General features: G+C 35.6%; 4 protein-coding genes across 10 annotated transcripts; 2 read left to right on the forward strand and 2 right to left on the reverse strand.

The window, feature by feature from the left end:
• Positions 1 to 2,358: 2,358 nt before the first annotated feature.
• Positions 2,359 to 5,420, forward strand: LOC105448131 (D-arabinitol dehydrogenase 1-like). Of its 5 annotated transcripts, none has more exons than XM_011686511.1 (7): positions 2,359 to 2,374; positions 2,817 to 2,958; positions 3,170 to 3,351; positions 3,496 to 3,753; positions 4,225 to 4,462; positions 4,547 to 4,725; positions 4,800 to 5,420. In XM_011686511.1, the coding sequence occupies exons 3-7, from the start codon at positions 3,211 to 3,213 to the stop codon at positions 5,001 to 5,003; spliced, it is 1,020 nt and encodes a 339-aa protein (XP_011684813.1). In that variant the 5' UTR covers positions 2,359 to 2,374; positions 2,817 to 2,958; positions 3,170 to 3,210; the 3' UTR covers positions 5,004 to 5,420. The 5 variants fall into 5 exon arrangements, with proteins under 5 accessions (XP_011684813.1, XP_011684810.1, XP_011684811.1 ...); XM_011686508.1 differs by lacking the exon at positions 2,359 to 2,374 and adding an exon at positions 2,381 to 2,556; XM_011686509.1 differs by lacking the exon at positions 2,359 to 2,374 and adding an exon at positions 2,381 to 2,512.
• On the reverse strand, positions 5,063 to 9,276 carry LOC105448130 (lachesin). Of its 2 annotated transcripts, XM_011686505.1 has the most exons (6): positions 8,960 to 9,275; positions 8,518 to 8,759; positions 8,168 to 8,424; positions 7,688 to 8,091; positions 7,225 to 7,342; positions 6,789 to 6,908 (listed from the first exon to the last, which is right to left on the reverse strand). In XM_011686505.1, exons 1-6 carry the CDS (start codon positions 9,003 to 9,005, stop codon positions 6,887 to 6,889), a joined length of 1,089 nt encoding a protein of 362 aa, XP_011684807.1. In that variant the 5' UTR covers positions 9,006 to 9,275; the 3' UTR covers positions 6,789 to 6,886. The 2 variants fall into 2 exon arrangements, with proteins under 2 accessions (XP_011684808.1, XP_011684807.1); XM_011686506.1 differs by lacking the exon at positions 7,225 to 7,342 and having other exon boundaries at positions 5,063 to 6,908; positions 8,960 to 9,276.
• A 1,107-nt stretch (positions 9,277 to 10,383) lies between these two features.
• Positions 10,384 to 17,626, forward strand: LOC105448129 (anoctamin-4). The gene is made up of 14 exons (XM_011686504.1): positions 10,384 to 11,681; positions 12,420 to 12,741; positions 13,476 to 13,611; positions 14,040 to 14,322; positions 14,433 to 14,584; positions 14,653 to 14,898; positions 14,987 to 15,186; positions 15,291 to 15,428; positions 15,518 to 15,735; positions 15,818 to 16,126; positions 16,206 to 16,521; positions 16,608 to 16,813; positions 16,892 to 17,182; positions 17,260 to 17,626. Exons 1-14 carry the CDS (start codon positions 11,646 to 11,648, stop codon positions 17,548 to 17,550), a joined length of 3,144 nt encoding a protein of 1,047 aa, XP_011684806.1. The 5' UTR covers positions 10,384 to 11,645; the 3' UTR covers positions 17,551 to 17,626.
• Positions 17,627 to 18,082: 456 nt separating this feature from the next.
• On the reverse strand, positions 18,083 to 27,342 carry LOC105448127 (protein son of sevenless). 2 transcript variants are annotated; one of them, XM_011686502.1, is made up of 21 exons: positions 26,711 to 27,342; positions 25,883 to 26,146; positions 25,668 to 25,751; positions 25,491 to 25,571; positions 23,387 to 23,536; positions 23,102 to 23,310; positions 22,846 to 23,029; positions 22,523 to 22,769; positions 22,196 to 22,429; positions 21,755 to 22,118; positions 21,495 to 21,684; positions 21,169 to 21,405; positions 20,882 to 21,037; positions 20,610 to 20,792; positions 20,411 to 20,528; positions 20,048 to 20,337; positions 19,754 to 19,967; positions 19,555 to 19,668; positions 19,332 to 19,474; positions 18,756 to 18,972; positions 18,083 to 18,666 (listed from the first exon to the last, which is right to left on the reverse strand). In XM_011686502.1, exons 1-21 carry the CDS (start codon positions 26,816 to 26,818, stop codon positions 18,575 to 18,577), a joined length of 3,879 nt encoding a protein of 1,292 aa, XP_011684804.1. In that variant the 5' UTR covers positions 26,819 to 27,342; the 3' UTR covers positions 18,083 to 18,574. The 2 variants fall into 2 exon arrangements, with proteins under 2 accessions (XP_011684804.1, XP_011684805.1); XM_011686503.1 differs by lacking the exon at positions 26,711 to 27,342 and adding an exon at positions 26,258 to 26,638.
• Between the last annotated feature and the right edge of the window lie 94 nt (positions 27,343 to 27,436).

A 27,436-nucleotide genomic window follows, 5' to 3' on the forward strand; every position in this document is an offset into this window, starting at 1 on the left:
GGGGGGGGAGGATATCTTGTGTTCATAAATTTTTTTAAACAGAAATCGGAAGTTCTCATGGTAAGATTATATCTGTACAATAGCAGTTCTTTTCGTTATCGCGATGAGATTCCCTCGTGTGGAGCAGCGAAGAGAAACAGACACGAAGCGAGTATCCATGTCCTTTTGCTGGATAAAGAGAAACGTCAAAGCTGCGCATACGCAATGCGAATACCCGTGCAACCTTCAATGGGCTGCCTACCCATTCGCATCCGCTCTCGCAGGGATTGAGCTCTTCCATTGAGCAACTTGGCTGCTTCCGCTTTCCGTTCATGCGTCTGTCTCCTCTTCTTTTTTTCCCCCTTTTCCCTCTTTCGCCCCACAATTTTTTTCGATCATTTTCATCTCTTAAGATGCGAGTCGGTAGGCTCTGGCGACTCGATTCGATGAATGACTATTATACATAAATAGTCTAGAATTCGATATTTATCCATGTCGTAAATTGCTATTAATGTGCTTATCGGGGGGAGATATTGATCGAGTCCCGGTTTTTCAATGAACTGTACTGCCGTTGCTGGTGGCAGTACAAGGGACAAGGCGATACGCGACCCAGAGCCGTCCACGGCGACCTACTTTGTGGCTGTGACGTTGAACGGTCCATTCACCTTGCAGCTCGTTCAGAAATCAAAGCACGTGCCATCATTGGCTACTTATGAATACGCGACGGGGCAATTTCTACAGAAAATATCTGGAATGTATACATACGTGAAATATTTAATGCTAAGTATGTATATTTGCTCACGTTATTTTCTCGCTTAGGTATTCGAGGCAGAAAAAAATAAAAATAAAACACAGATGTTTTTACAAATACTTTGCGTTTATTAAATTATTCCGCTTCGTACTGCTTTGTATAAATGTCATTCCATGGGTCGCTAAAGCTTTGATCGTTTCTCTTATATCGTTAGGAAAACGGACTGATAAATTAGATTTTTGCCTCTTGAATAACTTTCGTCTGGAAAATACACTCAAATAGATGAAATTTTTTCAACACTCTGTTATTAAACACCGATGTTATATATTTTCGATTCAATTAAAGATCAAAAGAAAAGTGTTTGATATTTGCAATATAATAATTGCATGGTCAAATAATTACAATTATGAATCCCATTTTTATGGTTATTACTCCTCTAATTTTAGTAATAATAATATTAATAATTATACTTTATAGTTCTACCATAAATATACAGCTACAAATATATAGCTGCTGGTGCAAAAAATGATTATAGTTAAATTATGGTAATTGCAACCATTTTTTTTCTCAGTGTTTCAAAATAACTTTATCTTAAGAACGATGACGTCAATAAAATTGTAGCTATAGATTTATTACGACCTTAAATTAATTTGTCGATATATATTTGTAGTCTTTTTATTATAAGCAACATTTTCTGTTGATTGCATCGTTATAGTTCGTTTATTAGTTTATAAAGAAGCGTACACATATTGCATAATTTAATACATATTTTTGGCGAAAAGAAACTATTTTCGTGAAAAGATCAGTACGGGGGTAGCTTGTCCTAGTAACCTAGTTTATACCTGAGGGTTGAATAAACGTAGTTGAAGCTAGATGACGTCATTCTCGACCCCATTTCCGGTTTCCCGGTGCAACCAGTTATCCAGGTCTGTGTCCCGTTGACCCGAAATTTCTCATGAATTGAAGGACATTCGTTCACAACAAGTCGATCTGCCGCGTGCATGAATGAATTTTCCACTTCAGCATTATTATTATTATCTCGAGGTGAAAAAAAGTAGAGCTCACACTTAAATTGGCAATTGATTAAATCGCGTATATATGTTTATCGCATATATATAAGGCTATGTCTCTTATAATCAAAATTTTTACCATTACTTTTATTATATTCTTTGTAACTGTCCTATCGACATAGCGCACCTAAAAAAGACTTGGGACTCTCTAAAGATTTCAAATGCTTGCTCAATATAACGTACATTGTAAATTAATAAATTATAGCTTGCTGAAGTGTTTATAGACATGTTCTGTAGAAATACTTCTCAATGTCTTCTAATGAGAATAAGATCAGTGATTGAAATCTAAATCTTTTATGACTTGTCACGTGACTTCTATAGCCGTTGTCTTTTTCACCTCATTTTAACAGATGCTATATACTGCATATAGAAGAAACAGTATATTACGGCAGCCTATTTCGTTCTTAAGGCTCCTGACTACTCATTGTCAGCCAAGAACTCCGCGTTGACGGTAGCGACACTATATCGCGGTAGGAATTAGAACCTTGTTTATCGTCTTACAATTAGACCCAATATACATAATGTTATGCGACGTAAGTCGTAAGAACTCTACAATATGTCGTACGCCAGTATCGTAAGTAGTAAGAACTGATCAATCACAGTCAAATATATGTGAAGAGAAAACTCGACTTGAAGAGAATATCGAACCTTACTGTGACGACGAATTTTATCTTGCGTGCCATTTCGTTATTATGTGCTTAATTGTAAAAATGTGACATACCTCGTACTTATGAAATTCACAGAAATGGATGGAAAGTAAAGTTATTTTTGACTTTTATACATAAAAGCATATTTTTCATTCCTTTTAACAGATGTTAAATCGCGAGTTTTCCTGAATAGCTTCACTTTGCGTGCCTTTTACGACTATTTACTGACTGTATGAAGAGGGGGAAAAGGAGTTTCCATCCATTTTTACAAGTTTTTTAAAGCGATCCTATTTTTTTATTTTATTCAAATTCTCTTTATTTAAAAATGGCAGGCAAGAAACTTTTACGTGTCATTTCTCGCTTGTGCAGACGTCACGATTCCAATGGCCGCAATGACTAATCAGGAGCCTTAATTAATATTCTACAAGATACGATTACGATCGTGTTTTCATTTCCACGTCTCCGTAATATCTCTGCAACGTTGCACTGTGATTTGCAAATTTGCAATACTGTAAGATTCCATAAATAATTTTATTTACAATGGACTTATTTTGTTTTTGCTTTAATCTGCTTATAATTGCCCTGACCTTTGGGTAGTATATTAAATCGTTCTACTGTCTTGCGCAATCACTCGGGATTTGATAAGACATTAGTGTTATCGTGTAAGTTTACTTAATGTCGTCAACTTATAAATATCGGATGATCGGATGGTTGGGTTCCAGTTTTCGATAATAAGACGACTCAAGTGGCTACAAATCGCACGATGGAATATTTGAGCTTCAATGTTTCCAGCAAGTCTCTTACTTTGAAAAAGCGAGATATTCTTCCAAAACCAGCGGCAAACGAGGTTCGAATTAAAGTCGCGTATTCTGGAATTTGTGGGACGGATCTTCATATTTTGGAAGTATGTTATTATTGTAAAAATATTATTTATTTATTTTAATAATTATTGTAACGCAATTGTAGAATGCAAAAAATTACAATGATTCCAAATAGTTATCGCAGGAAATTCCATAAATTATCGTTCTTAAAATAATACATATTTTAGGGATCCTTTCCCTGTAAAGAGGATGGACCTTTGACTCTTGGACATGAGTTTGTAGGTACTATCGATGAAATTGGATCGGAAGTGACCATTTTTAAAATCGGTCAACGTGTCGCCGTTGATCCTAATAGTGGATGCGACAAATGCGATCATTGTCATAATGCGAATTATCACTTTTGTAAATACGGTGGTATAAATAATACCATAGGTATTTTTAGAGATGGTGGATGGGCTACGCACGTGCTTGTCCCAGAAACACAGGTATGCTATGTATACATACAGAACGCTCCAAAGCCTGGATGAATAATAAATTCTTCGACCAAATTTTGCATTGATTTTTTTCTTAGTAAAAATACGTACAAATAATTGAGTACAAAAATGTTTTGCGCAGATTAAGTTGCAAAATGTCGAGTAAATAACAAAATCGTAATATTAATTTTAGATGAAGTTTATTTTAATAAAATTTTAATTTAAGGCTATAAAACATATGCTAAAAATTGAAAAGTTGTGATAGTGATCTTATTCAATATTTTTATTATTGAAAAAAGTCGATTCTAAAATGAAGCATATATTATATTATGTCAAAGAGATGTATATTTGTCATTAGACATTTTTTTCGAGATATTTTATGCACGTAACCCTCCATTTTAACCGTTTTTCATTCTGCTTTAACCACATTGTTATATTATATTAAACGTATCGTTTGAATGATATTATCGATATTTATGATAGGTATATTCAATCCCGGATGATCTTGAAATGCGCCATGCAGTTCTGAGTGAACCGTTATCATGCATGGCTCACGGCTGGGATAAAATCAATCCTGTAAATGTAGGAAAGAGGATTCTCGTTATAGGTGCCGGTATCATAGGTTTACTGTGGGCCTGTCTATTTCATTTGCACGGTCTTAGAAAGACTGTCACGATCAGTGAACCGCAACAAAAACGGAAAGATCTTGCCGCTAATCTTGGTAATATAAATAATATTTTTAAAAAATTGGAAGAAAGCTTTCTTTTTTCTCTCTCTCTAATGGTGATATATTTATTTTATATAGGTCTCGATTATAAAGTAAAAAATCCGACAGAATTAAAAGAGGAGTTTGATTTAGCTATGGATTGCAGCGGCAGTGCTCCAGCCATAGAATTGGCCATATCTTTATTAGGTTCCGGTGGTCGCTTATGCGTATTCGGTGTCGCTAATCCAAAAGCAAAACTATCGATTGAACCATATCAGGTAAACTTTCAAATGAACTTAATTGAGAGCATAGTTTTAATATTTTCTTGCTAAAAATTATAATTATTACGCAGATTTACAAAAAGGAGTTGACCATCGTAGGCGTGAATATAAATCCCTTCAGTTTTTCTAAAGGATTATCTTTGGTGCAAGCAATGTCTGAAAAATATCTTGACTACAATAAATTAGGGATCAAGATATTTTCTTTGTCCCAATATAAAGAAGCTCTCGATGCATTGAAGAAGGGAGATATAAGCAAAGCCGTTTTCAAATTATAAAATAAAGTCTGAGAAGAATTCTGTACGTGTAACAAGAAAGGCCTTTATGAAGAAATTACTTTGTTTTTATAAAATTTTATTGCTTATTCCATACATACATTTGGTTGAATATAATGCATGGAGTTTTAATTAATAAAATGCGCGATATCATAGTATACAAACGAGTACCTGTATAAAACTTTGCCACTGATATTATAGTCACGGTATATCTGTGACAATACACAATTGTTCACAACGTGTATAAATACTACAGTTATTATAAATATTACGAATAAGAATGGGTTACAAGTAACACATACGTTATTTCCCATTCCTAATTACGAGTATCATGGTGTCAAGTTTCAAATGCAAATTACAATATTAGTATAAGTATAAAATTGGAAAAACTTGTAAAGAATATATAAAAACTTGCTGAGATTCTTTCTATTCAGATTTCCACTTCCTATTTTCTCTTATTAAGTTGTTTAATATCTATGTGATACGCCTTGTTAAAAGAGATCGCGATTATAAATGTGCAATAGCTAAAAATAGTACGTGTTTGATAAAACGCATAAATTATTATTACATACGTACAAGTAATGCACGTACATGTAATGTGTTTTACATTATACACATGTATAATTTTAATTCTTAAACATAAATTACACTTTTCATATCACGAACAAGGCACTAACATATATCAACATTGTTTTCTTTGTTCATGACATTCCAAATTCTTTCATTAACGGGGTTAGCTAGATAATTCTACAAATCCGTATTGTCGATTTGCAACTACTAATAACTATAAAAGTAAGATAATATATTTCGTAACATTATTATTATGTTTTACTTCTCCATTGTCTATCAGTTGTACCGAAGCCAAGAAGTTCTTCTTATACTGTCTGTCTGTCTGTCTATATGCCGCGTTACATAACACCGTGTGTCATCATGAATGTATACTGGAATGTTAGTTTGTATCTTTCCAACATTTGTATATTGTTGGTATCTATATTCGTAAAAGTACATGAATTACTTTTTCTAATAATTAAAATGCCAATAAAGACCATTTCAGCATGACAAATTTATGAGAATCATATCATTTCCTTTTGGAACATCCTCGATTAGAGCACCCTCGATTACGTTTTAATATTACTTAAATAAAGTTAAAATTTCGATGTAAAAATTTGAGCGGTGTTCTTACGCGTATTTTTATTATACGAAGAAAAAGAGATCAGTCGTAAAAATTTTAAAAAGTCTACACAGAAGAAAACGGTTTTGCTAAAGTATTTAAAAATTTTTCTAGCTACAAATCTGAAAATAATTTTGTTGGATTATCATTATTTATCAAATAATTATATAGGACAATCAAGCTGCAAGAATGACAAAAATTTTTTGCCATATTCATCACGATTGAGTTTCCTATATATGTAACGTACAATTATTTTATTTTGATGATTCAACAAAATTTTTTTTTAGATCTATAGCTAAATTTTTAGATGCTTTAACAAAACCGTTTCTTTCTGTACAAATTTAACATGAACATCACATATTAAATATATATATACCTATATATACATAAAAACTTTGTTCTAAAAAAACGATAGTACTGTAAAAAGCCGAAATGTGTAAATAATGGTACTAAATTTCTGTCAACAACTGCACTGTGGTGACGTAACGTGTCACGATATGCGCGTTTTTCTTAATGATACATTTTTCTCCTTTGTAAATAACTATAAAAATAATTGCATGATACAAATATAGAAAGTAAGTTAGTAAAACGATAATTGAGGCTCATTAGATTTTGGTTTTACAGCGTTATCGCGACAATAATAAAGCTGATAGTTGCATAGAGCCATTTTAATAAGTCACATCGATTTGCTGCTGCCCATTGAAGGCCTGGATAGTTAATATTTGGCGTAGAAATTTCTGTAAACATCAAATGTATGTAGGTATATACAGAGCTGATCAAAGAAATGAGAAAATTTAAAAGAGTAAAATAAAAATGTAGAAATTGTATTCAATCATTTGATTGTATTTTATTTGATGTAATTAAAATTAATACAGTTTCCTACGAGTTATTTTACTCCTTTAAATTTTTTCATTTTTTGACCCATCTTAGAAATATAAAAACAAACATATCGAAACTAATATGAGATCTATTGTACAATCAAACAACATGGTCATGAAACGATATCTAAACTATCGTTACTAGCAAGAAAATGTACATTAAAATATGACTTACCTCATTGTCATTGTAATTAATAAAACTAGAACTACCAAAGGTCCGGAAGAAACTGGAATTACGCCAGTTCCATAATGAGCTTGACCACAAGCTGGCGGGCAAACAGGGATAATGGTTTCTGCGCAAACAAAAGGAGGAACAAATCTAGTACATGCTAGCTACGAAAATAAAAATCGGCTGGCTAAGGAAAACAGATAAAAAAAATCGAAAGATAATAAATTATGCTGAAAGGTATAAAAATGCACATTGATATAAATTGAAGATTTAAATTTATAGCTGAGGTAACATGAAAATTTCATATTATCATGCACGGTCGACATACTGATAAAAAGTCAAATCCAATATTTAAAAGTCAATATCCAATTAATATAATTAATTGTTCCAACTATAGACATTATCTTCCTACAACTAGCATACAATACATAAAAATTCATGACAGTTACGTCTTTTTATATTCTCTTACCAAAAAGCTCGACTTTCGTTTCAGCAGTGCCTAATTTGTTGGCTGCACGACATACATATTCTCCATATTGCCGCTTTTCTATGGTAATAACTCGAATCGTCGTGTCGGTATATTCATCCGCGGTTGCAAAGTGTGATATGCTGTAATGCTGATTATTCGACAACTGTATGTCGTCTTTGAGCCAGATGATAGCTGGCGGAGGATATGCCTCTACGTGACACTCCAAATCCATATCGTATTGCAAAGCTTGTCCGAGTCGTGGCCTAGGAGCTGTGATTACTGGCGCGAATTCGACCTCCACGTTAATATTACGTCTAGCACCACGTCCAACGCCGTTCTCAGCGATACAATAATACGTTCCGCGATCCTCTTTTCGTATAGAAGATATTTTTAACGTGTTGCCACTGCAATGATTATACAACACGTCAAATATTGCTTGCTAAATATTTAATAATAATTTACTTTAGTTATTATACGTACCGATAGATTGATCCTCCGGTTGGTAAAATAGCATTGTTTTCTCTACGCCACGATATCCTTGGCGGCGGATAGCCATTGGCATAGCATTCCAGTTGGACAGGTTGTCCCTCGCTGACCACCAGAGATTGGGTCGAGTTGTCGCTAACTATCGGTGGTCTACGAACTTGTAAGTCCACTTCGGCGCTTACGAGGTTGCTTACAGTTATTTGTATTCTACATTGATACAATCCAGCATCCGTTTCTTGTATGTCTTTAATCTAAAATTAGACGTATTAATCCCACGTTATATTAATACCAAATTAAACAAACGGATGTATCTTAATTGTAGGAACATTTCAATGAAATATTACTTGTAAAACGTAAGTGGTAGTCGATATGTCATATTTAAGGGCGAATCTACTGTCTCTGATTATCAACGCAGTGCCAGTAGAGAGTGCCACTTGCTCATTTCTGTTATCTTTATTAACTTTTATCCACAAAACAGGATATTCCTGGGCATACTGAACGGAGCACGATAGTTCCACCGTTTCCCCGATATCTTTAATTTGTTCCTGCGATATGTAAGATATTGTCGGAGTACGTTGAGCCGCAACTGAAACAACGTGAAATCCATGATTTACCAGGTTGAAAAATCAAGCTGTATGACTCGGTATATGCGTTGTCGAATGACAAGAGAAAATTTTTCCAGTTTGAATATGACTATCAACGGAATGACCGTGTTTAGGATTCCGTGTGATCGCGCACGTGATTTACGTATGATGTGCAAAATTTATATTCAACAAATGTTCTTACCCGTTTGCAGTAATACGCATATCAAGGCTAAAATTATGACACGCATTATGACACACCCAGCACGGTACTCGAGTCTCAATCCGGAGCGTTTAGCTTCTTCCTACGATGTGTTTGTTACGCTCTCGTTCTCCAACATGGAACTCTTCCTCCTTTCTGATTCAAATTCAAACAAACGTTCGATTGCGTCGCGAAACGATACGACACGAGGGAACGTAACGCGCATAAACTTGGTTCTCTAGAGGCGTGTACAGACGTGCAAAGCGTCTGCAGACCGTACGTCACGGGGTGCAGGTATCTGTTGACCGACCACGAGCGTTGTAAATATGGCGAATGATGCTACGTCTTTAGTCAAGTGCGCGACGAAATCTTATTTTATCACTAATTCAGATTTCCGCCACGATTATCGATCTATCTAAATTAATTTAAAATCGCGATTGATAATTACGAAATTGTAATTGATCTGTATAACATTTTACAAATAATCTCCATAAATTATTGACGCAACTCGACCATTCTCGCGATTAATTTGAATATTTGAATAGTCCTGTTTAAATTTAAACGTTGGAAATGTATCTCGCGAGTCAAATTCTTAGGAAAGAATCACGGAAAAGAGAATTTCTACTTTTTGCACTTTAGTAATTTCTCCGACGTAATAGATTATTTTTAATTAAGATTAACTTACCGACGTTTCATTTACTTATTTACGAGAAAATCTTTTTGATATACTAGACATGCGGAAATAAAAACTACACGGTATAATACACATACATATGTATATAAGTCAATATATAATAATAAAAAGAAGGAAGAAAGGAAAAGGCATGCAAGTATCGAGTTTAAAGATATTAAATATATTTTTGGACAATATTAATAAAATCTATAAGAGATACGCTCTGTACTGCAGATACTGATAAGCTTATATCAGTATCGTAATAATGTTTATTACATTACATTAGAATAGTTAGTCTAGCAAATGCACATAAATATATCTAATTAATATATTTTAATTTTTCATTTAAATATTAATTTGTAAAAATGATTGATGTTAATCTACGAGCGATCTTAAATAATTGCACTTGCTAATTATAAATTTAAATAAAGCTGTTTAGTAGAAAACCTATTATAAGATCTTTGTTTTCGCGTTCGAACTCTATGCGTCTCGTTATACAGATCTAATGCTGCCGATACAGGATAATCGAGATAGGTAGGATAGATAAATAACATCTGTTCGAATGTAAGCTAACTTGACGAATCAGTGCTAAACTCATTCGATGGAAATGCAATAATTTCCTAATAAATAGAGAATATTCCAATGTAAAGGAGTAACCTTTGGTTTATTAATATGCGCGCGACAAAACGGCGAATGTGGGTGTCACGTAGATTGTAGATCATGCGCGTTTTTATTCCGCCTGCGACCCGCGAAGCTGACGCTTCAAGTTCAAGCTCAAAGGAGGAGTCGATGATGCGTTTAATGCGACATATGTAATACATATGTTGTGTCCATTGGGTAACCATAGCAATTCCGAAAGCCTCGACATTCCACCGCTCGGCTTCCACCCCCGCATCGGGTGAAATCTTCGCCCCTGAAGGCGAAGGTAATGCACACGTACACCCTCGCGGAATATGTGCGACTACGTAGATAAGGGACATTAACAGGGCGATACGTGCAGTGCGATATAAGTATTGTTCCTATTGTCCTCTGTGGTCAGTATATCTCATACTGCCGTCGCGAAAGAACGATTCGATCGAGAAACGATTCGCTCTCTCATACGAATTCGTTCTCCAACAGTTCAAAAAGAAAAAAGATATATAACAAACGCGCGCGCGTAAACTTCATCATTCAATCTCGTTTCACTTCTCTTCGTCTCTATTCCGAAATCATTAATCTAACTATCCGTCCTTCGGAAACGGACTTTCTGAAGAAAAAGGAAAAAGCAAATGAAACAGTAATAGTAATTTTGAAAAATATTATTAAAACTCTTGAGATATTAAAAGATCAAAGTTGAAAGAATGAAGGTGAATGGCGGATGACAATGTGTATATAGTCGATTAATCCAAATGTGAATCCGAAAGGTAACAAATACGTTCGATATTATATACAATGTCGTGGAATTAAAACATGCTAACGATCCAACGCATCATGTTCCGCTGCATAAAAACGCTCTCGAGGCGATTAAATGGACGAGGTTTCATCGAAATGTCTTCACTCGTACCTCCGTAAGGGCATCCCGAGTACAAAACCATTATCCCACGTTTCTTCGAGCGGGGTTGATTTGTGCTCCATTCATAATTAAACGAGTGTTCTTCGATGCGAGGCCGCCGCCGCCGCCGCCGCGACTATCTAAGCTATCGACACTGATCGATGCTCGTTTTCTTACGATTAACTATCAGACGCGATCAAAGAAGCTCGTTGTAAAGTGTGTTTGATAGTATTTCGAATATCTAAATCAAGGAACATCAAGAAAATGCCAATCCAAATGCCCGAGATGATTCTTTTGGGAAATGAAGAACGCTTCTCGACTCGTCGCACGCAGATCGATGAATAATCGTTGAAACATTCATCGTGAAAAGTCGTTGTTTTTTTGGCAAGGAAAAAAATGTTATCGGACCAATCGACACTCCGAACACTGTCCATCGAAAGTCTTCCGGTCTTCGCGAACGTACCTTAAAACACGAAGGGGTCAACATGGATGATAAGCTGCAAGTAGACGATGACAGCCAGGTATACTTAGCACCGTTCCAAAAATCGGTTTTACATCCCGCGCATGTGAGAATATTTCTCATAGTGAGTTATTCGTTTAGTAATATACATATATATATGTGTGTGTGTGTGTACATTACTAAACGAATAACTGTTTACTAGTTTACTACGAATAACTATAAACATGCAAAGTACTACATCCTCGAAGTGTAGCACGAGCACATATATGTATATATAGAGAGAAAATTAAACAAATGATAACACGAAACATTTACATGTTTACGAGTTCGCTTTTTCGAATATCTGAGTAATCCATCTAACAATAAGTAGAGGATGCACGTATCTTAATGATACATCTAGCTCGGATCGATATCTGCAACTATTATTACATCAAGGGGCTGTGAGACGAGAAAGTAATCATTATCTTAAATCTACATATTCATCGTGCCCACTTACCGGTCTAATAATCGGCGTAATACACTTTCTTTTTTCCGCTATCTAGTACACTATGATAAGAACTTATGTTGATTTTTTATGTTTAAAAGTGATTAAGGTATCGATCCTCTGACTATTTTATTTTTCGCGAATTCATTTCTGTCTCGCATTGTCACATCGATTCCCCATTATATAAGATTAAAACTCCGACAATAACTTTTTGTGACGGTTTTTTTTTTCACCACGATCGAGGATACGAATAGGGCATACGAACTGGCAGGTAATGATCCACGGGAAACGCTATAAGCGTCTGAATAATTTCAGCAAAACCACACTCAGAGGCCTAGCAGTTGGGGCACTTTTCTTCATCCAGACGACAATAGCCCGGTCGAGCATCAATTCAACGACGAAAAATCGAGCGGCTCCGGAAACACCTCTCGCGCGTCCTCGGCCAAATCAACCAAGACCGGTAATGTCCCGAGGTCTCCGGGATTGATCTCCTCCGTTTATCCGAATAGGGACATTATTTATGAACCCGACAAAAATGGCTCGCTAACCGGTGAAACGCCGGCGAGCGTCAAGAGGAAATTGTCGAGAGCCAGCGTGTACCCATCTGGAACGAATCTGATCGCGCAGGATGCCTTCGGTAAGAATTAATTTAGTGTCAATCCAAGAAATGCTAAGCCGGATCTTGTTTCAAGGCCGATGCAAGGCCAACGCGACACGTTCGATAACGGACGATTGTCAACGCTCTCAAGTTTCTCCGAGCCTTTAAACGCGTGAGAATTCATGTTTACTCGACAGTAGGAAAACTAATTTTAGCTAATCGCTTACGTAACACTTTAATAACGGCATTTAATAAATATAAACCGGGTACGCGATATATACGATCTACGCGAACGTAATATATATGTATAAAGAATAAAACGCTCGTGGAAACCCGCGGTTGTCTATAACAGCAATAAAGCTATGTCAGTAAACTCGATCAATATGCGTACGAATGTCAGCGTGTCACGAATATCGGATGTTAATAATGCAACGTTTGACTCGGCTCTAGTATTATCATTCTACGAATGTGCGCTCTAACTTTCTGCTGTTAACTTTTTACTCTTTTTCGTTCTACTTTTACGAAACTACTAAAACGCCGCGAAATTATAGACATTATCGTAAGGATGCTTTCAAGGTGAAGCAAATTACGAAATAACTTGAAGGAAGTTTACAATATGTGCGCTATATTAATTCTGTTGTAATTTGCCTAGTATACGGCACTTTCACCGAAATGACTAAAAAAATGTTAAAGGCTAAGTCAACGCGAAAAAAAGTCGTAAACGCGTGCTAAAGATTATAGTATTGATAATTTTCTAATTTAAACTGGGCAAGGTCCCAAACTCACGGCGCCCGCCACTCCGGAAATCAATCCCTCGCTACCGGATACGCCAGTATCGTTGGATTTTGCCGCTGGGGATTCATTGCCATCGAAAGAAACGGGAATCGATCCCGAGGTACTTTATTTTCGGTGAGTAGTTGTCTCTGCCACGGCGATATGTCACAAAAGTTATTTTGGTTCTCCCTCATTCGGACTTTAAACAGTCAAATGTCGAGGCGTGTATAATACATGTGTATATATATGTATATATATATATATACATACATATATGTATACATATATAGATGGACATAGGCACTCGTTTCTATTATTACAAGCTTAATATAATTATCTAGGACGTTAGATTGTCTTATCATTTTTTTATCGTACGTTACTTGAACATGCGCAAACGAACGACTCGGGGAAAGAAATGCGAAGGGTCATTTATTTCGAAAGTGCCTTATTTTTAGAAGCTCTTTTTATAAACATGCACATACAAGACAAGACATTATCAAATTAGATCGTCTTTCGAAAAGATTTCGCGATTAACTATATTACTCGACTCGATTTAATTTTAGCGACGGCCATCGAAGAATCGATATGGTATTAGTCTACCAGGAAGAAAACGAAGGAGTTATGACCGAATTAGAAGCTCGTCGGCGAGAGCAGAGACGAGTGTTTCAACAAAATCTTTTGAAAGAAGGTCTGCAACTGGAGCTCGAACCGAAGGAGAGTTCGTTTGATAGAAAAACGTACTTTTTAAAATTACATATACCTTGGAAAATCAAAGTGCAATATGCTGAAGTAATGAGTTTAAAACTACCCACAAAGAGATTCAAAACGATCCCTATGAAAACTTGGGTACGTTTTTTTTTAACTGTGAACCACATGTATATACATGCTATAGGCACGTTCTAGGCGTTGTAAAATGTATCGCGTAAATATGATATATTTCCGAATTTTTAAAACAGGATACAGACGGTGCCAAAGAGATATCGAAATTCTGGGCGCGATGGACGCGATGGGCCAAATGGATACATAAGATACATACTTGGGATACATCGAAGTATCCTGAGGAACCGCATTTTTATGACTACATAGATTCCGGCGATCGTGAAGAAAGGTATTTAAGTAACGTGAAATCAGATTAGTTTTCGTCTCATCTTGTTTGTCATACTTGATATTTGGCAGGTTTATCGTAAAGGAAAGGGATAATGCTTATACGCCCGCCCAGAGATCATTAATAGTAATGCAAATATTATTGCGAGCGAGATTTGACGAGAACCACGAGAAGGCCGGTATTCGCAGGCTCTTAGCGGACGGAACGTATCTCGATTGTTTTCCTCTGCACGAGGGTCCTTATGATAAACCCATGCGTAACGGAGAGATTCTCGATAGATATCTGTTGTACTTACTATGGGCGAGACCCGCGCAATGGTAATAGAAAGTTTTAACAAATATTTCAGACACTTTGATATTGTATAATGTAAACTATTTGAAAGAGATTTTTTTCGTACAACCTTAGGTTTAAAAAACAGCCGTTATGGTTAATAAGACGATATTTTGGCGAGAAAGTCGCTCTTTACTTCGCGTGGCTGGGATTTTACACGAAATGCTTATATGCACCAGCAGTGGTGGGACTTTTATGCTTCATTTACGGTCTTGGAAGCATGGATGGTGAAGACAACATTCCCAGCAAGGAAATATGCGATTCTAACTTAGCTGGTAAATATCCTTTTTTGTACGATATTTGTACAAAAATCTTTGTTGATAAATCGTTACGCTATCCGTCCGTAATATTTCTAATTTGATGCAACGCAACATTTCAGGAAATATCACTCTGTGCCCTCTTTGCGATAAAGCGTGTACCTATCAAAAACTCGGTGATTCCTGTATATTTTCGAAATTGACTTACTTATTTGACAATCCCGCGACTGTCTTCTTTGCTATGTTTATGTCTTTCTGGGGTAAGATTTGAAAATGAATAAAATATCTTTTTTCCACGTAATCATACGTATCTAAATACGTTTTAACTTTTAATTTTTCAATTTAACAGCTACCACGTTTCTCGAGCTGTGGAAACGGCGTCAAGCCGTGATCGTTTGGGAATGGGACCTACAAAATGCCGAATACGACGAAGAGCCCAGACCTGAATTCGAATCGTCCGTTAAAACGTTCCGAATAAATCCCGTGACGAAGGAAAAAGAACCGTATTTGCCCGCGTGGTCTAAGGCCATCCGATGTTTGGCTACTGGCTCCATGGTATTTTTTATGGTAATTAAATTCACGCATTTTCACTTTCTTCGATACTTTAATATCTCATTACAAATTATTATCGTTATTATCTTTTGCGTAGATATGCGTAGTCCTCGGTGCAGTTTTAGGAACGATCGTATACCGCATTTCGTTGGTTGCCGTTTTTTACGGCGGGGGTGGTAGTTTTTTGAAAAGACATGCGAAGATATTCACTTCTATGACCGCCGCCCTCATTAACTTGGTGATAATAATGATACTTACGCGAATATATCATAAGTTAGCTCGTTGGATGGTCAATTTGGAAAATCCGAGAACGCAGACGGAATACGAAGCCAGCTATACATTTAAGATTTTTTTATTCGAGTTTGTCAACTTTTACTCCTCTTTGATTTACATCGCCTTTTTCAAGGTATATATTAGCGTACGACATTAAACATACGATATCTCACATTGAGCTCCTTTGCGTTCATATTCATCTATATATTTAGGGGAGATTTTTCGTCCATCCTGGCGATGCGGATGCGAGAGCCTCGGAATTCTATCGCATTAAAACAGACGTATGCGATCCCGCTGGTTGCCTTTCGGAAGTCTGTATTCAACTTGCGATTATAATGGTCGGTAAACAATGCTTTAATAACTTTGTCGAAATCTTATCACCGAAATTGTGGAATTGGTGGCGCAAGAGAACGCAAGTCGCAGCGACGGTCAAGAATCATGATAGAAGATATGCTCCTTGTTGGGAGAAAGATTATCAGCTTCAAGATCCGGGGAGACTAGCTTTGTTCGACGAGTATTTAGAGATGAGTGAGTCTCGCGCACTATACACTAAATTCGTTTTCGGCAAAACATCTTTTTACAGGCATTATTCCTTCTTTTTACCATGTTTATAGTTCTGCAGTATGGATTTGTAACGTTATTCGTGGCAGCGTTCCCGTTAGCACCTTTATTCGCTTTATTGAATAATATCGCCGAGATAAGATTGGACGCGTACAAAATGGTCAAGGAGGCTCGAAGACCGTTAGCCGAGCGAGTAGAGGATATTGGTGCTTGGTTCGGTATTCTTAGGGGTGTAACTTACGTAGCGGTGGTATCAAATGTACGCGCACGCACATACAAATTCGTCGAGTCGCACAAGTCGCTTTAGCCTTTTTAACTTACGAATGGCATGTTCCAGGCCTTTGTTATCGCGTACACGTCCGATTTTATCCCACGAAGCGTGTACACGTTCGTTTATTCGCCCACCGAAGATTTGGTGGGTTACATCGATAGTTCTCTATCAGAGTTCAATACGTCGGATTATCGCGACGATATGAAGAGCGACGTGGAAGCCGAACATCCGGAGACGTGTCAGTACAGAGGCTACAGAAACGGTCCGGACCACATCATCGATCCTTATGGGCTCAGTCCGCAGTACTGGCACGTTTTCGCCGCACGTTTAGCTTTCGTCGTTGTCTTCGAGCACGTTGTAAGCCGATAAACACGTTCTTTTACTAACAAGGCAATAAAATTGGCTATTTCGATGGAGAAATTTTTTTTTTACAGGTTTTCGCACTTACCGGTATTATGAGCTACATAATACCGGCGGGACCGCATTCGCTGACAACTCAACTGCAACGTGAACGATTGATCGCTCAGGAAGAAAAGTACGAAAAGGAAATAAGGGGAAAAGAAGATGAAGATGATTTACTTTCGGTTTTGAGAGAGGCCGGAAGCATCGGTAGAGGAAGCTGGGCCAGACGATTCAGCAAATTAAGCGACGTACTAGATACTACTCACGCTGACATTAGGCATAGCAAACGCAGCGATAGTTCCACAGTATGGGAAGTCCCGTAAAATCGAGGGTTATACTCTCTCGTATACATTTCACTCATAAAATTCGGGATTACGTGAGAATAATGAGAAAAAAAAATAAAGCCAAATGCTCTCTATTGTGTAATTCCCTATTCTCAACGTCAGTTCCAAATAACTTAATAATAAGTCCAAGTTCTATAATAAATTTACACTTACGCTTTTCATTATTGCTCCTAATTATTAGATGCACTGTAAAAAATGCAAATATAAGGTAAGAGTTACAGATACTGTTACACAATATACTTTTTTATTTTACATAATGCCATATTTTTTTCCTAGAAATTATTACAATCTATATTATGTATATCAATCTATATATATATATACATATATAAATATATATATATATATATATATATATATATTTATATATCTTTATATATATAAAATAGAATATATTTATAATAATATACATGTATTTTCTCTCTCTCTTTCCCCCCTTTCCCTTCCCCTCTCTCTTTCTCTCTCTTTCTCCCTGTATATATATAATCCATGTATGCTTTTCTTGATATTGATCAATATATATATATATGTATACATATTTGTATATATTCGATACACATCACTTTCTTACGTCTATTATTTTAAAATCTAAGTGTCTAATTACATTAACATATTTTTTGTATTGAAACTATATCACAGTTGTATTTGAAGGAGAATCGGGGATTTAAAGGAAGGAAGCCATACAGGTAACTGATACTGAGCGTAGTCTATTCAGTAAGATTATAAAGTATGATGAACACAAAAGCACTGATTATTTCAAACAACGGACTCGAAATTTATTGAGAAAATTATCAGAATTCTCAAATTATCACTTAACATTTTTGATATTTTTACAATGATTTAATACAATAAATATTTTATTTGGAATCGATCTATTTATTAGACCGTGCTTCTTTATATGTGCGGCAAGAAAGATTTCAGCTTGACTTACCGAATGGACTAAGCTGCGATTGAAAATGTTTTTCCAACAAGGTAAAAAAATAGAATTGTGGGAAGGTAACACTTAACTAGGTCCGGGAGGGTGGTTGAAATTAAACATGGTTGTAGGTGGACGTCCCTGTATAGGTTTTGGTGGTAACTTCGGTGTCACTGATCCTGAAATGCAATAATGATAATGAAAATAAATATCCGTTAATGTTATATAAATATATATGAATTTGCAAACAGACATATAAATATCTTACCATTAGGCTGCGTTGGTGGAAGTTTCGTAGGGCTAGGGCTATTGAGAGACATATGTCTCCGTGGAACATTGCAGCATGTATTTTCTAACGTGGAATTTCGGCGCGACAGTAATGCCGAACTACTTGGATTTAACGTTGCTGGAAGTCGTGGTGGTAACGGCGGTGGCGAGATATCATCCCTCGGCGGAAGAATTGGTGCGTTTGGAGCTTGTTTTGCCTATATTTGTTCGAAGCAAATTTTTTTACTTTCTCGAAGAAAACCACAATAATAATTATCCTATTTGTCATAAATCTTAATATGCAACATATTTCTACTCTATCGCAATGCAGAAATGTAAGTTTGAAAATCTGATATCATCCAACATAACAATAAAAAAATTAATAAATATCGATAATGAATAAAGCAAAAAATTATTTGATTTAAAAAGTTTCTCTTAAAAACATTTTTCTTGGAAAAAATTTAAGTTTATAATATTTTCAAATCCATGTATAAAGATATTTTAATTTTATTGAATTAGAAAATGATTAAAAAATTTTTAAACTGAATGAATCTTAGTTAACCTTAAAATCTCTTACTTGTTGTGGTGATTCACTACATGAATTTTCTCGTCGTTTAGGTATCACTCTAGGTTTAGGTGGTAGAGGCGGCGGAAGTTGATTAAGTTGATTAAGAGGTATATTGGGAGACGACGGTGTCGGCATTGCACTGGGGCTTTCACCTGGCAACGGTAGACACATTGTAGCAAACTAATCATGTATATTACATTTATAGCACTGGTATTAAAGATGAAGTGATTACTTTGATAATGCGCAGGAAAGAAAGACTGAAGCGACTGAGGGCTACTCGACGAGGGAATCGAACGCACCGATTTAGCGCCACTAGTTGGACTAGGTGATGCTGGAAGTGGCACAGCTACAAAAAGATTTAACGAGAAAGTTATACATTTATACGCGTATTGTTAATATATTAACAATAAGACTTAAATATATATACGTACCAAATATGACAGGCGGAAAAACGCTATGATCTATATGTGGAACTGTATTTTGTAGTCCATGTGGAGGTGTTTCCGGTAATTCATGAGGAAACGTGTCCGCTGGAGAATCATGTAATCTTACGTTGGACGTCACCATATGTAACGGAGCTGGTAATTTTCCGCTTCTAGCCTTGATTCCTGGTGATTTCAAGTTTAAATCTGGCCATTTACGCGGCTGTTGCAAAAATTTAAGAAAATGTAAAAGACTGAGAATAATTTTTATTACTGTATCATAGTATTAAGAGTAACGCTTACGAATCTTGGAGGTTGTCTGCATCCTCTTGGCTCTATTTCTAAACTTTTATTGTACAAATAATTGCTTATGTCCGCATCTTTCATATTGGGATCAAAAGGACACAGGTTTTCAAGAAATTGCCTTATTCTAGATTCCACTGAAAGACAATAGGGTTGATTTTGATACTGCTGTATTTCACCAGTTATTTCTGCTACTTTTCGCCGTTTGCTAAAATTAATAAGCTCCGGACTTCCCGGTAAATAATCCGGATTTCCTTCTTCAATATGCAGAATGTTAGTCAAGTACATACCTAAAAATGAAAAAAAAGTTCAATTTTCAGTAATAATAAGAGATCATCTCTTTGTAACACTTTATACACATACCAAAAAATGGTACGCAAGGTGGATTGATAGATCTTAATTTCTCTTGATACTTCCGAAAATGATCGTTGTTAAGCTCCCGTGCTTCTTCCAACGCTTTTTCTAATCGTGCATTTATTTGCTGTAAAAATAAATGATAAATAAAAAAAGAATAATTTAATACGATTTTTTAATTTTACTTGTGTGTATAAATTGAACGTACTTGAAATGTAAATTTTAATCTAAAAACTGAAGCCGATCCCATAGCACTGATAATGGCCAGAACGCCGTTAAAATTATTGAGATCTTGCAGCACTATCATTATTTCGATTGCACGTGATATAATGGCTAATCTCTCGTCGAAATTTTCAGCCTCTACTATTGTCTTTTCTAACCATCTTGTGAACTAAGAAACCACAGTAAAAAATCCAATTAATGTAATAGCATTTTATATATCTCACGATATATTTATGATAATTTAAAATAAAAGCTTACATTTGTTGTGTGTTTAATCATCTTCAGCAAGTTGGGTGATGTTTTTTCCTTATCCTTCTTTGTCCATACAGAGCCGACTAACTCGGAAGGCTTTACCGTTCTGTACAAATCAAACTCCAATAGCGTTAACTGTCTTGCTAATTCGATAGGATGTAACTGTAATTGTAATTGATAATTGAATTAATAATTGTATTGTTGTAAATTTCGGTAATCAGTATTGTCATAAATCAAGAATGTTAGGCAGTTTTTGTAAGAAAATAAATTTAATGGAGAAATTATCTATATACCGTAAGTATTCCATATTCTTCCTCAGGAACTTTAAGATGCCACTCTATCGACGGAGGAGATCGTTCAAAGCTATGTGTGATAGGTCGTTGTTCCGATGGCTCGCATTTTCGTTGCACAATTTTTATTACTGAATCGACCCATTTCCGCATGGATTTACCACTAACTGATTCCAAAAACAATTGCAATTTTTCCAGAAGATTTCTATCACGTTCGAAATCATAAAAATGATGATCGACCTAAGAAAATTCGTGTAAGAAAATAAATACAATTAGAAAAATTATATTTTAAGAGAATTGTAAAGCGGAAATAAGAAAATGTTACTAACCCAGTGTCTTAAAACGTTTAAAACTCTAAACTGCACCGGCTGACAAAATTCTTTCCTATATCTTTTCCAATCTTCTCTAGCTGTCTTACATACAGATGGTTTTTCCTCTTCGCCGTAGACTAATGAAGGATCTGGTATATCAAACCTTTCTATTAGCAGCGTCAATAATTCTTGAGGGGAACAAAAACTCCTATAAAATAAATCATCAATAAGTAATTTGTCATATGAAAAGGAGTAATACAGTCGCTACTGTTACTTGCCTGTAAGTAGTAAGGAATGTTCTTACAAAAGCTGGATCAGCGTATATATGATAAGTTAATCTCTCTACTAATTTTATCAAAGTTGCGCCCTTAATCAAGGGAACACCACCATTTTCTCTGGCCTCCAAAACAATATTTTCCGAGCTGTCTTGTTCAGTAAATTTATACAAGTGAGATGGAGGTAGCCTCAATGGGTGCTTCCTTTCCTCATCGGATAGGATACTATCTAAAGTTCTTTCTAACATACTTTTTGTATTCAACATTACTAAATCTGCCATCCAATTATTCTTATCTTCAACGGATTTGGCAACAAGAATAACATTAGGGTGGTCCCTCGGTGCAATTTCAAAAGCATTCTTCAATTCTATAAAAATATTTTCATTACAATGTGAGATTACGAATGTAACATAAAATTGTAATCAAATGTATTTGTGCGTTTACCTTCGGTATCTTCTCTATCGATAATATCGACTTTTCTGATAAAAAGTCTCTCTTTCAATCGGAGTTCACCTTGATGAGTCGAATGTCCAGCGACTGCAACAATGCCTGCTGCAACAGTAACGCTGACTCTTTTACTACCAGTTGGCTTACACAATACTAATAAACCGTCGAATAACAAGGCTTTCCTTTCTGTTAATCTTCGTCCATTACTAGCCACCTTTTTCAATGTATCCTCTGTACAAACATTATCGATATATAATTATCGACGATTGAAACATAAATTCAAATGGTTTATCAAGAGATAAAAAAAACATATGTGTGTGTTACCTCTAATAAATTCATTGCAACATTGCCCGATATCTTTTTGATCCCAACCATCCACAGTCTTTTGTAGCTCACTAGTTTTCTCTAGTGCCGCCTGTCTCCTTGCTCTGCTCTGCATTCGCAAGCCCGTATCCTTTTTTGGAAGACTTGCTACAGATTGCATTAATTCCATTTGTAGTGGCCTTAATAAACCTTGCACCTGTTCCAGAGTTTCGCTATCCTCTATATTAGGTGTGCGTTTGTGTAAAACCTAAGATTTTGAAATACAAAAGGTAGATCGTATCGTAAAGTATTTTTGCATATATACGCAACAAATAGAAAGATACCTTTATGTAATCAAAATACAGGAAGCAGTGCCATATAGGTTGCAACAAGAGTTTTGGCAAATAATATTTAACGGCCTCCTTAAAACCATGGCCTGCTGCCCGCAAAGCCGTACTAGCTTCTGGTCTTGATAATAAATTCGTTAAAACCTCCCTGCTAGCTGGACTATTAATATCTTTCGCATATCTAACGATATAATATATAATTAGTAAAAATTTTACATAGATGTATATTATACATAATGTAATACACACGTACTTTATATAAACATCAAATTCTGCTGCCTCTGCTAATTCTTCAAAGCACGAACCGACCGTAGGTGTTTGCTTCTCTTCCGTAATTTCCATTATATCTTCTAAACTGCCGAATAATGTCATAGTAACTTCATAAATATCTGTAATATTACTGAACAGCGTCTCTAGTTCGCTCTTATCTTGCGCCAACTTTGCAATCTCTTCGCGAAATACCTAGCAATGGAAATTAATTTTTTATCTTTTTCGATTAAAATTTCAATACTTTCCAACAACATCTATGGTATATTACCTTGATAATCATATGTAAGTCACGGATGTAATGCCGTTCGTCATGAATGAGATCTCGAACAGACTCTTCATAAGTTTGCGAAACAACCGCACCCAAGCTACTTTGCGGACCTTCCGTATAATCATCTTGATAAAACATGTCCATCAATACCTATCAATAAATTATACATTGTTACAAATAATTATTTCTTACATTTTCCTGTCCTTAAACATCAATATCAAAAGAAGAAATAACAAATAAAATATTTAATAGTTAGAATGCTTATTATAATATTTTTTATCAATTACAAAAACAGCCATAATAACGGGTAATACAAAAGTGATTAAAGAAGATTAAAAAAATAATTATAAAAAATTTTCTATAGCAATTTCTATGTGCTGTTAAAATACTTTCTACCAATATATTTGTGATTTACATATATATTATTAAACTCATGCTACGGCATAATTAGTATAAGCATAGTATAAATAGTAATAATTTTATATATTATTAATTTATATGTTGTATTAATTCTCTACATTTAAAAGAGATAAAAACACTTTACAGGCAGAGGGAATTACACATTAATTTGAACAAATTATATTTGTCTTACGCTTAACCATAAAAAAAAGAGGAATAGAAAAAGTTGAAGAGAGCTTACTGACATTTAATTTGCTTTTACATTTGATGTTGATGCTAAAATAAAAATATTCTGCAAATATTGTATAAAAGAAATATACTAACAAGCATTTCTTTAAACAAGCAATGAGTTACATACTTCTAGAAAATACACAACAATAAAATATACAGTATTTGTGCACAACAACTAGATTATTAAGATAGTTAATTATCGAGAACTTTTATATTCAAACTTTTAAGATTTAACTCTCTGTTCTTAAATGTGTATATTTCCTCTAATTTTAAAATCTTAAAATAATTATATTTTATGAATTTTATTTATGTTCAAGTTAGAAAGATAAGTAAAATGATTTAAAAAAAGGTTGTGTGTTAGGTATATCTTAAATTTTGCAATTAAAGTGTTATAAAAGTATTGTATTCTTTTTTTCCTAATTGAATTAGATATTTTGTAATATTGCAATACCTATTATAAATTACATTTGCTTATATTAATATTAATAATATTATGTTGATATTAATTTTCTTGCATAATGCTATATATTATTCAGTCAACTTTCCCAATAAACTTTGATATAAGACAATAAGAAGTCTTTTAAGTTAAGGAACAATAATATAAAATATAACTTTTCTAAAAAACGAACAAAGATAGCAAAAAAATATTGTGACACCTTAAATCTTTTCTGTGCAACCACGAGTACGTACCACCTAGAACAGCATGAGCGAAGAATGAACATGGTTGGAGTTGTTATATATTAGTGGAAAGCATGTAACCAAGCATAGAATATACGCAGCCACAATTAGCTTAGTGTAGCCAATTCTGAAATTTATTAGTGTACCTGTTGCTAGTAATTAGTTGCTAGTAAATTTCAGATACTTTGAATTACAGATTATAGAAAAAAATTATAATCTCCGTTTTTTATCAAACCTATATAAACTAGAAAGCTAATGCATTTTCAAATAAATTAGACAATATAATAACGAAAACTTGAATCTAGAAATAGTAAACGACAAATAATAAGCCAACTATTACTAGCAAGGTATCATATTTCTCTACTGCATTTACTGCCTATTTAATGCAATATAATATCACTTGTTTTAATTACATTTCCTCTATACAAGCCTCATAAACTATATATGTATACACCACTGTGTGTCTAGATTTTCTATAAGACTGATTTGGAATATGAGCGAAGTATCACATGATAATAATATATTATTAATATTGTGATACACTTACAACATATTTACATTTACATTACACACACATATATATGTGTATGTATATTTATATATATATAATAATAATTTTCATAATTAAAATGTATGTATGTATATATATATATATATATATATATATATATATATATAAAGTCAAATCAGTCTTAAAATGTAAATGGTAAGACACGATACAGAGTATATGTTGGTTAATTAAGGTGCAGTACAGAGATACAACACAGATTGTGCATTTGTACAAACAATGTCTTACCATATCCGCGTACATCGCGACTCTTATGTCTTCACACGAAATCTCTACGTGGCGAATATTTTTCACATAATTTCCAGCTAGCTGAAAAGAAAATAATCTTAAATATTCCCAGACAATTCTTTTCAAGTAGAAACGAGCGAGTGCTTAGAATCGTTTAATATTTTGAACTCTACCAACCTTCAAAATATCAGCAGAAATATACTCCAAAACGCCAACTACAAACAGGCTAACTTGCGAATCAATTTTGTGCTGTAATACTTCCTATTAAAAAAAATAATAATAATAATGTAATGTATTAGCTTACGATACAGCTTTGACATGTTTTTATAAGATCTTTGAACATTAGCAAGATGCATGCAATGTATGAAATAAACTGGCATATAGATATGTACTTTTTGTAATAACTGATGAATCTTATCAACTGGTAGTACTAATGGCGACTTCTTTTTCCCTTTCTCTAAAGCATCTCTAGCGTCACGAAGAGCCCATCTATCGATGGGCGTAGGAAAGGTTCGTCTTACTCTTTCCTCCACATCTTGAGGAGTCTGAGGGGGTGGATGTCCACAAAGCATGCCTAGCATTCTTAAAATTAAACTTTCCACATAGTCTAAAGCATCTTGTCGAGCTTCGAGACTAGGATGTACTTGTTCTAGTACCTATAAAGTAATATTTTCTTGGCTATAACGTAAACTTTATATGTACAATATATTACTATCATAATTGTATTATTAGGCCAAAATATATGATTATATCACAAGATATAATACTTTGGATAGATACGTGAGCGAAGGAGTTGACAGTTGGAGAATAGAGATAAGCGCGAGGGTGCGATATAAAAAAAATCCATCAATCGCCGATGTTGACAGGAAGACATTTGAGAAATCATATGGTGGCCGCGCACGGTGATGACGTCGGTCGGTGTCGTTGATCGATCCAGCCTCGACGTAAAATCATTGGGACGAAAAATGATCGAGCATTGGAGCGAACAAAACATGAGGGGAAGAGGCGGGGTTGTGGTGGAGGGGATAGAACGGGAAGACAAGAAAGCAAAGCATATAAGACGGGCATGGAGAGAGTGAGCGAGCGAGCGAGTGAAAAAGAAAGAGGGAGAGAGAGAGAGAGAAAGAGAGAGGGAGGAAGGGAGAGAAGGAGGGAGATAGAGGATAGAGATGAAGCGACAAGGAGTGGAGCGCGGAGTTTCGGAGCAACGAAAAATGTACCTTGCGCAAGGAGTTGACAAACACTCCCTTCCACTTGGCAGCGTTCTCCTCTTTCTGAAAATCGTAGCCCGATGGCTCGCCCACCGCTGACGCCGGCGACGAAAACATTTCACCGAGAGTCACACGCGCTTGTCTCTAACAAGAAAAGTTCGTGGGATTTTCAAAGGGCATCACGTCAGCAATCACCGAAGAAAACGGCCGAGACGCGTCCGTCCGCGGATCGGTGCACGGCGGCTCCTTAGGACGCGGACATCTTCCCCCGTCGTCCTGCCTGGCCCTGGCAGCTTCGATGCCTTCGTCGCTCTCGACAACTCCTAAGCCACTCGATTACCGTATCCGCGCGCTGCTCTCGCGTTCCACGCGCTCGTCGCTCCCGGCAGCGTCATCGAGGCCGAGGCCGTGACCGAGCCAAGAGTCCGAGAACTCCGGCACTCGTGCATCTTACACACGCCCTTTATTCCGCGATTTTTCCTTAGGATGCGTAATCAACCACCAGCGTTAACATCACCCAACATCACCGAACTGGAACTGAGCCTGACTCGACGACGACCGAGCCTATGCTTATAATGCTGCCTATGATGGCCGCGATACAATCGCGTTCGAAGAATTTATCGATAAATGGTAGTAAAGGGATGGGCAGTTCGTTCGATCGATCGATTACCTCACCGATGTTTTCAAATTCGGCCAATCACTACGTCACCCGGTCACCGCCGCCGCGTTCCCTCT

This window comes from Wasmannia auropunctata, unplaced genomic scaffold (genome assembly GCF_000956235.1).
Source record: "Wasmannia auropunctata unplaced genomic scaffold, wasmannia.A_1.0 LD336088.1, whole genome shotgun sequence".
NCBI classification, from domain to species: domain Eukaryota; kingdom Metazoa; phylum Arthropoda; class Insecta; order Hymenoptera; family Formicidae; genus Wasmannia; species Wasmannia auropunctata.

Excerpts from the sequence above, each read along its gene's own strand:
- LOC105448127 (XM_011686502.1), bottom strand. The coding sequence starts at position 26,818 with ATGTTTTCGTCGCCGGCGTCAGCGGTGGGCGAGCCATCGGGCTACGAT. Across the intron at positions 22,119-22,195 it reads CGATAGAGAAGATACCGAAG|AATTGAAGAATGCTTTTGAA; the intron begins GTAAACGCACAA and ends ATATTTTTATAG. Across the intron at positions 21,406-21,494 it reads TAAACGTTTTAAGACACTGG|GTCGATCATCATTTTTATGA; the intron begins GTTAGTAACATT and ends GAATTTTCTTAG.
- LOC105448131 (XM_011686511.1), top strand. The coding sequence starts at position 3,211 with ATGGAATATTTGAGCTTCAATGTTTCCAGCAAGTCTCTTACTTTGAAA. Across the intron at positions 3,352-3,495 it reads CGGATCTTCATATTTTGGAA|GGATCCTTTCCCTGTAAAGA; the intron begins GTATGTTATTAT and ends TACATATTTTAG. Across the intron at positions 3,754-4,224 it reads TGCTTGTCCCAGAAACACAG|GTATATTCAATCCCGGATGA; the intron begins GTATGCTATGTA and ends TATTTATGATAG.
- LOC105448130 (XM_011686505.1), bottom strand. The coding sequence starts at position 9,005 with ATGCGTGTCATAATTTTAGCCTTGATATGCGTATTACTGCAAACGG. Across the intron at positions 8,425-8,517 it reads CTACCACTTACGTTTTACAA|ATTAAAGACATACAAGAAAC; the intron begins GTAATATTTCAT and ends GTCTAATTTTAG. Across the intron at positions 6,909-7,224 it reads TTAATTACAATGACAATGAG|AAATTTCTACGCCAAATATT; the intron begins GTAAGTCATATT and ends TGATGTTTACAG.
- LOC105448129 (XM_011686504.1), top strand. The coding sequence starts at position 11,646 with ATGGATGATAAGCTGCAAGTAGACGATGACAGCCAG. Across the intron at positions 14,899-14,986 it reads TGGGCGAGACCCGCGCAATG|GTTTAAAAAACAGCCGTTAT; the intron begins GTAATAGAAAGT and ends GTACAACCTTAG. Across the intron at positions 15,187-15,290 it reads ATGCGATTCTAACTTAGCTG|GAAATATCACTCTGTGCCCT; the intron begins GTAAATATCCTT and ends GCAACATTTCAG.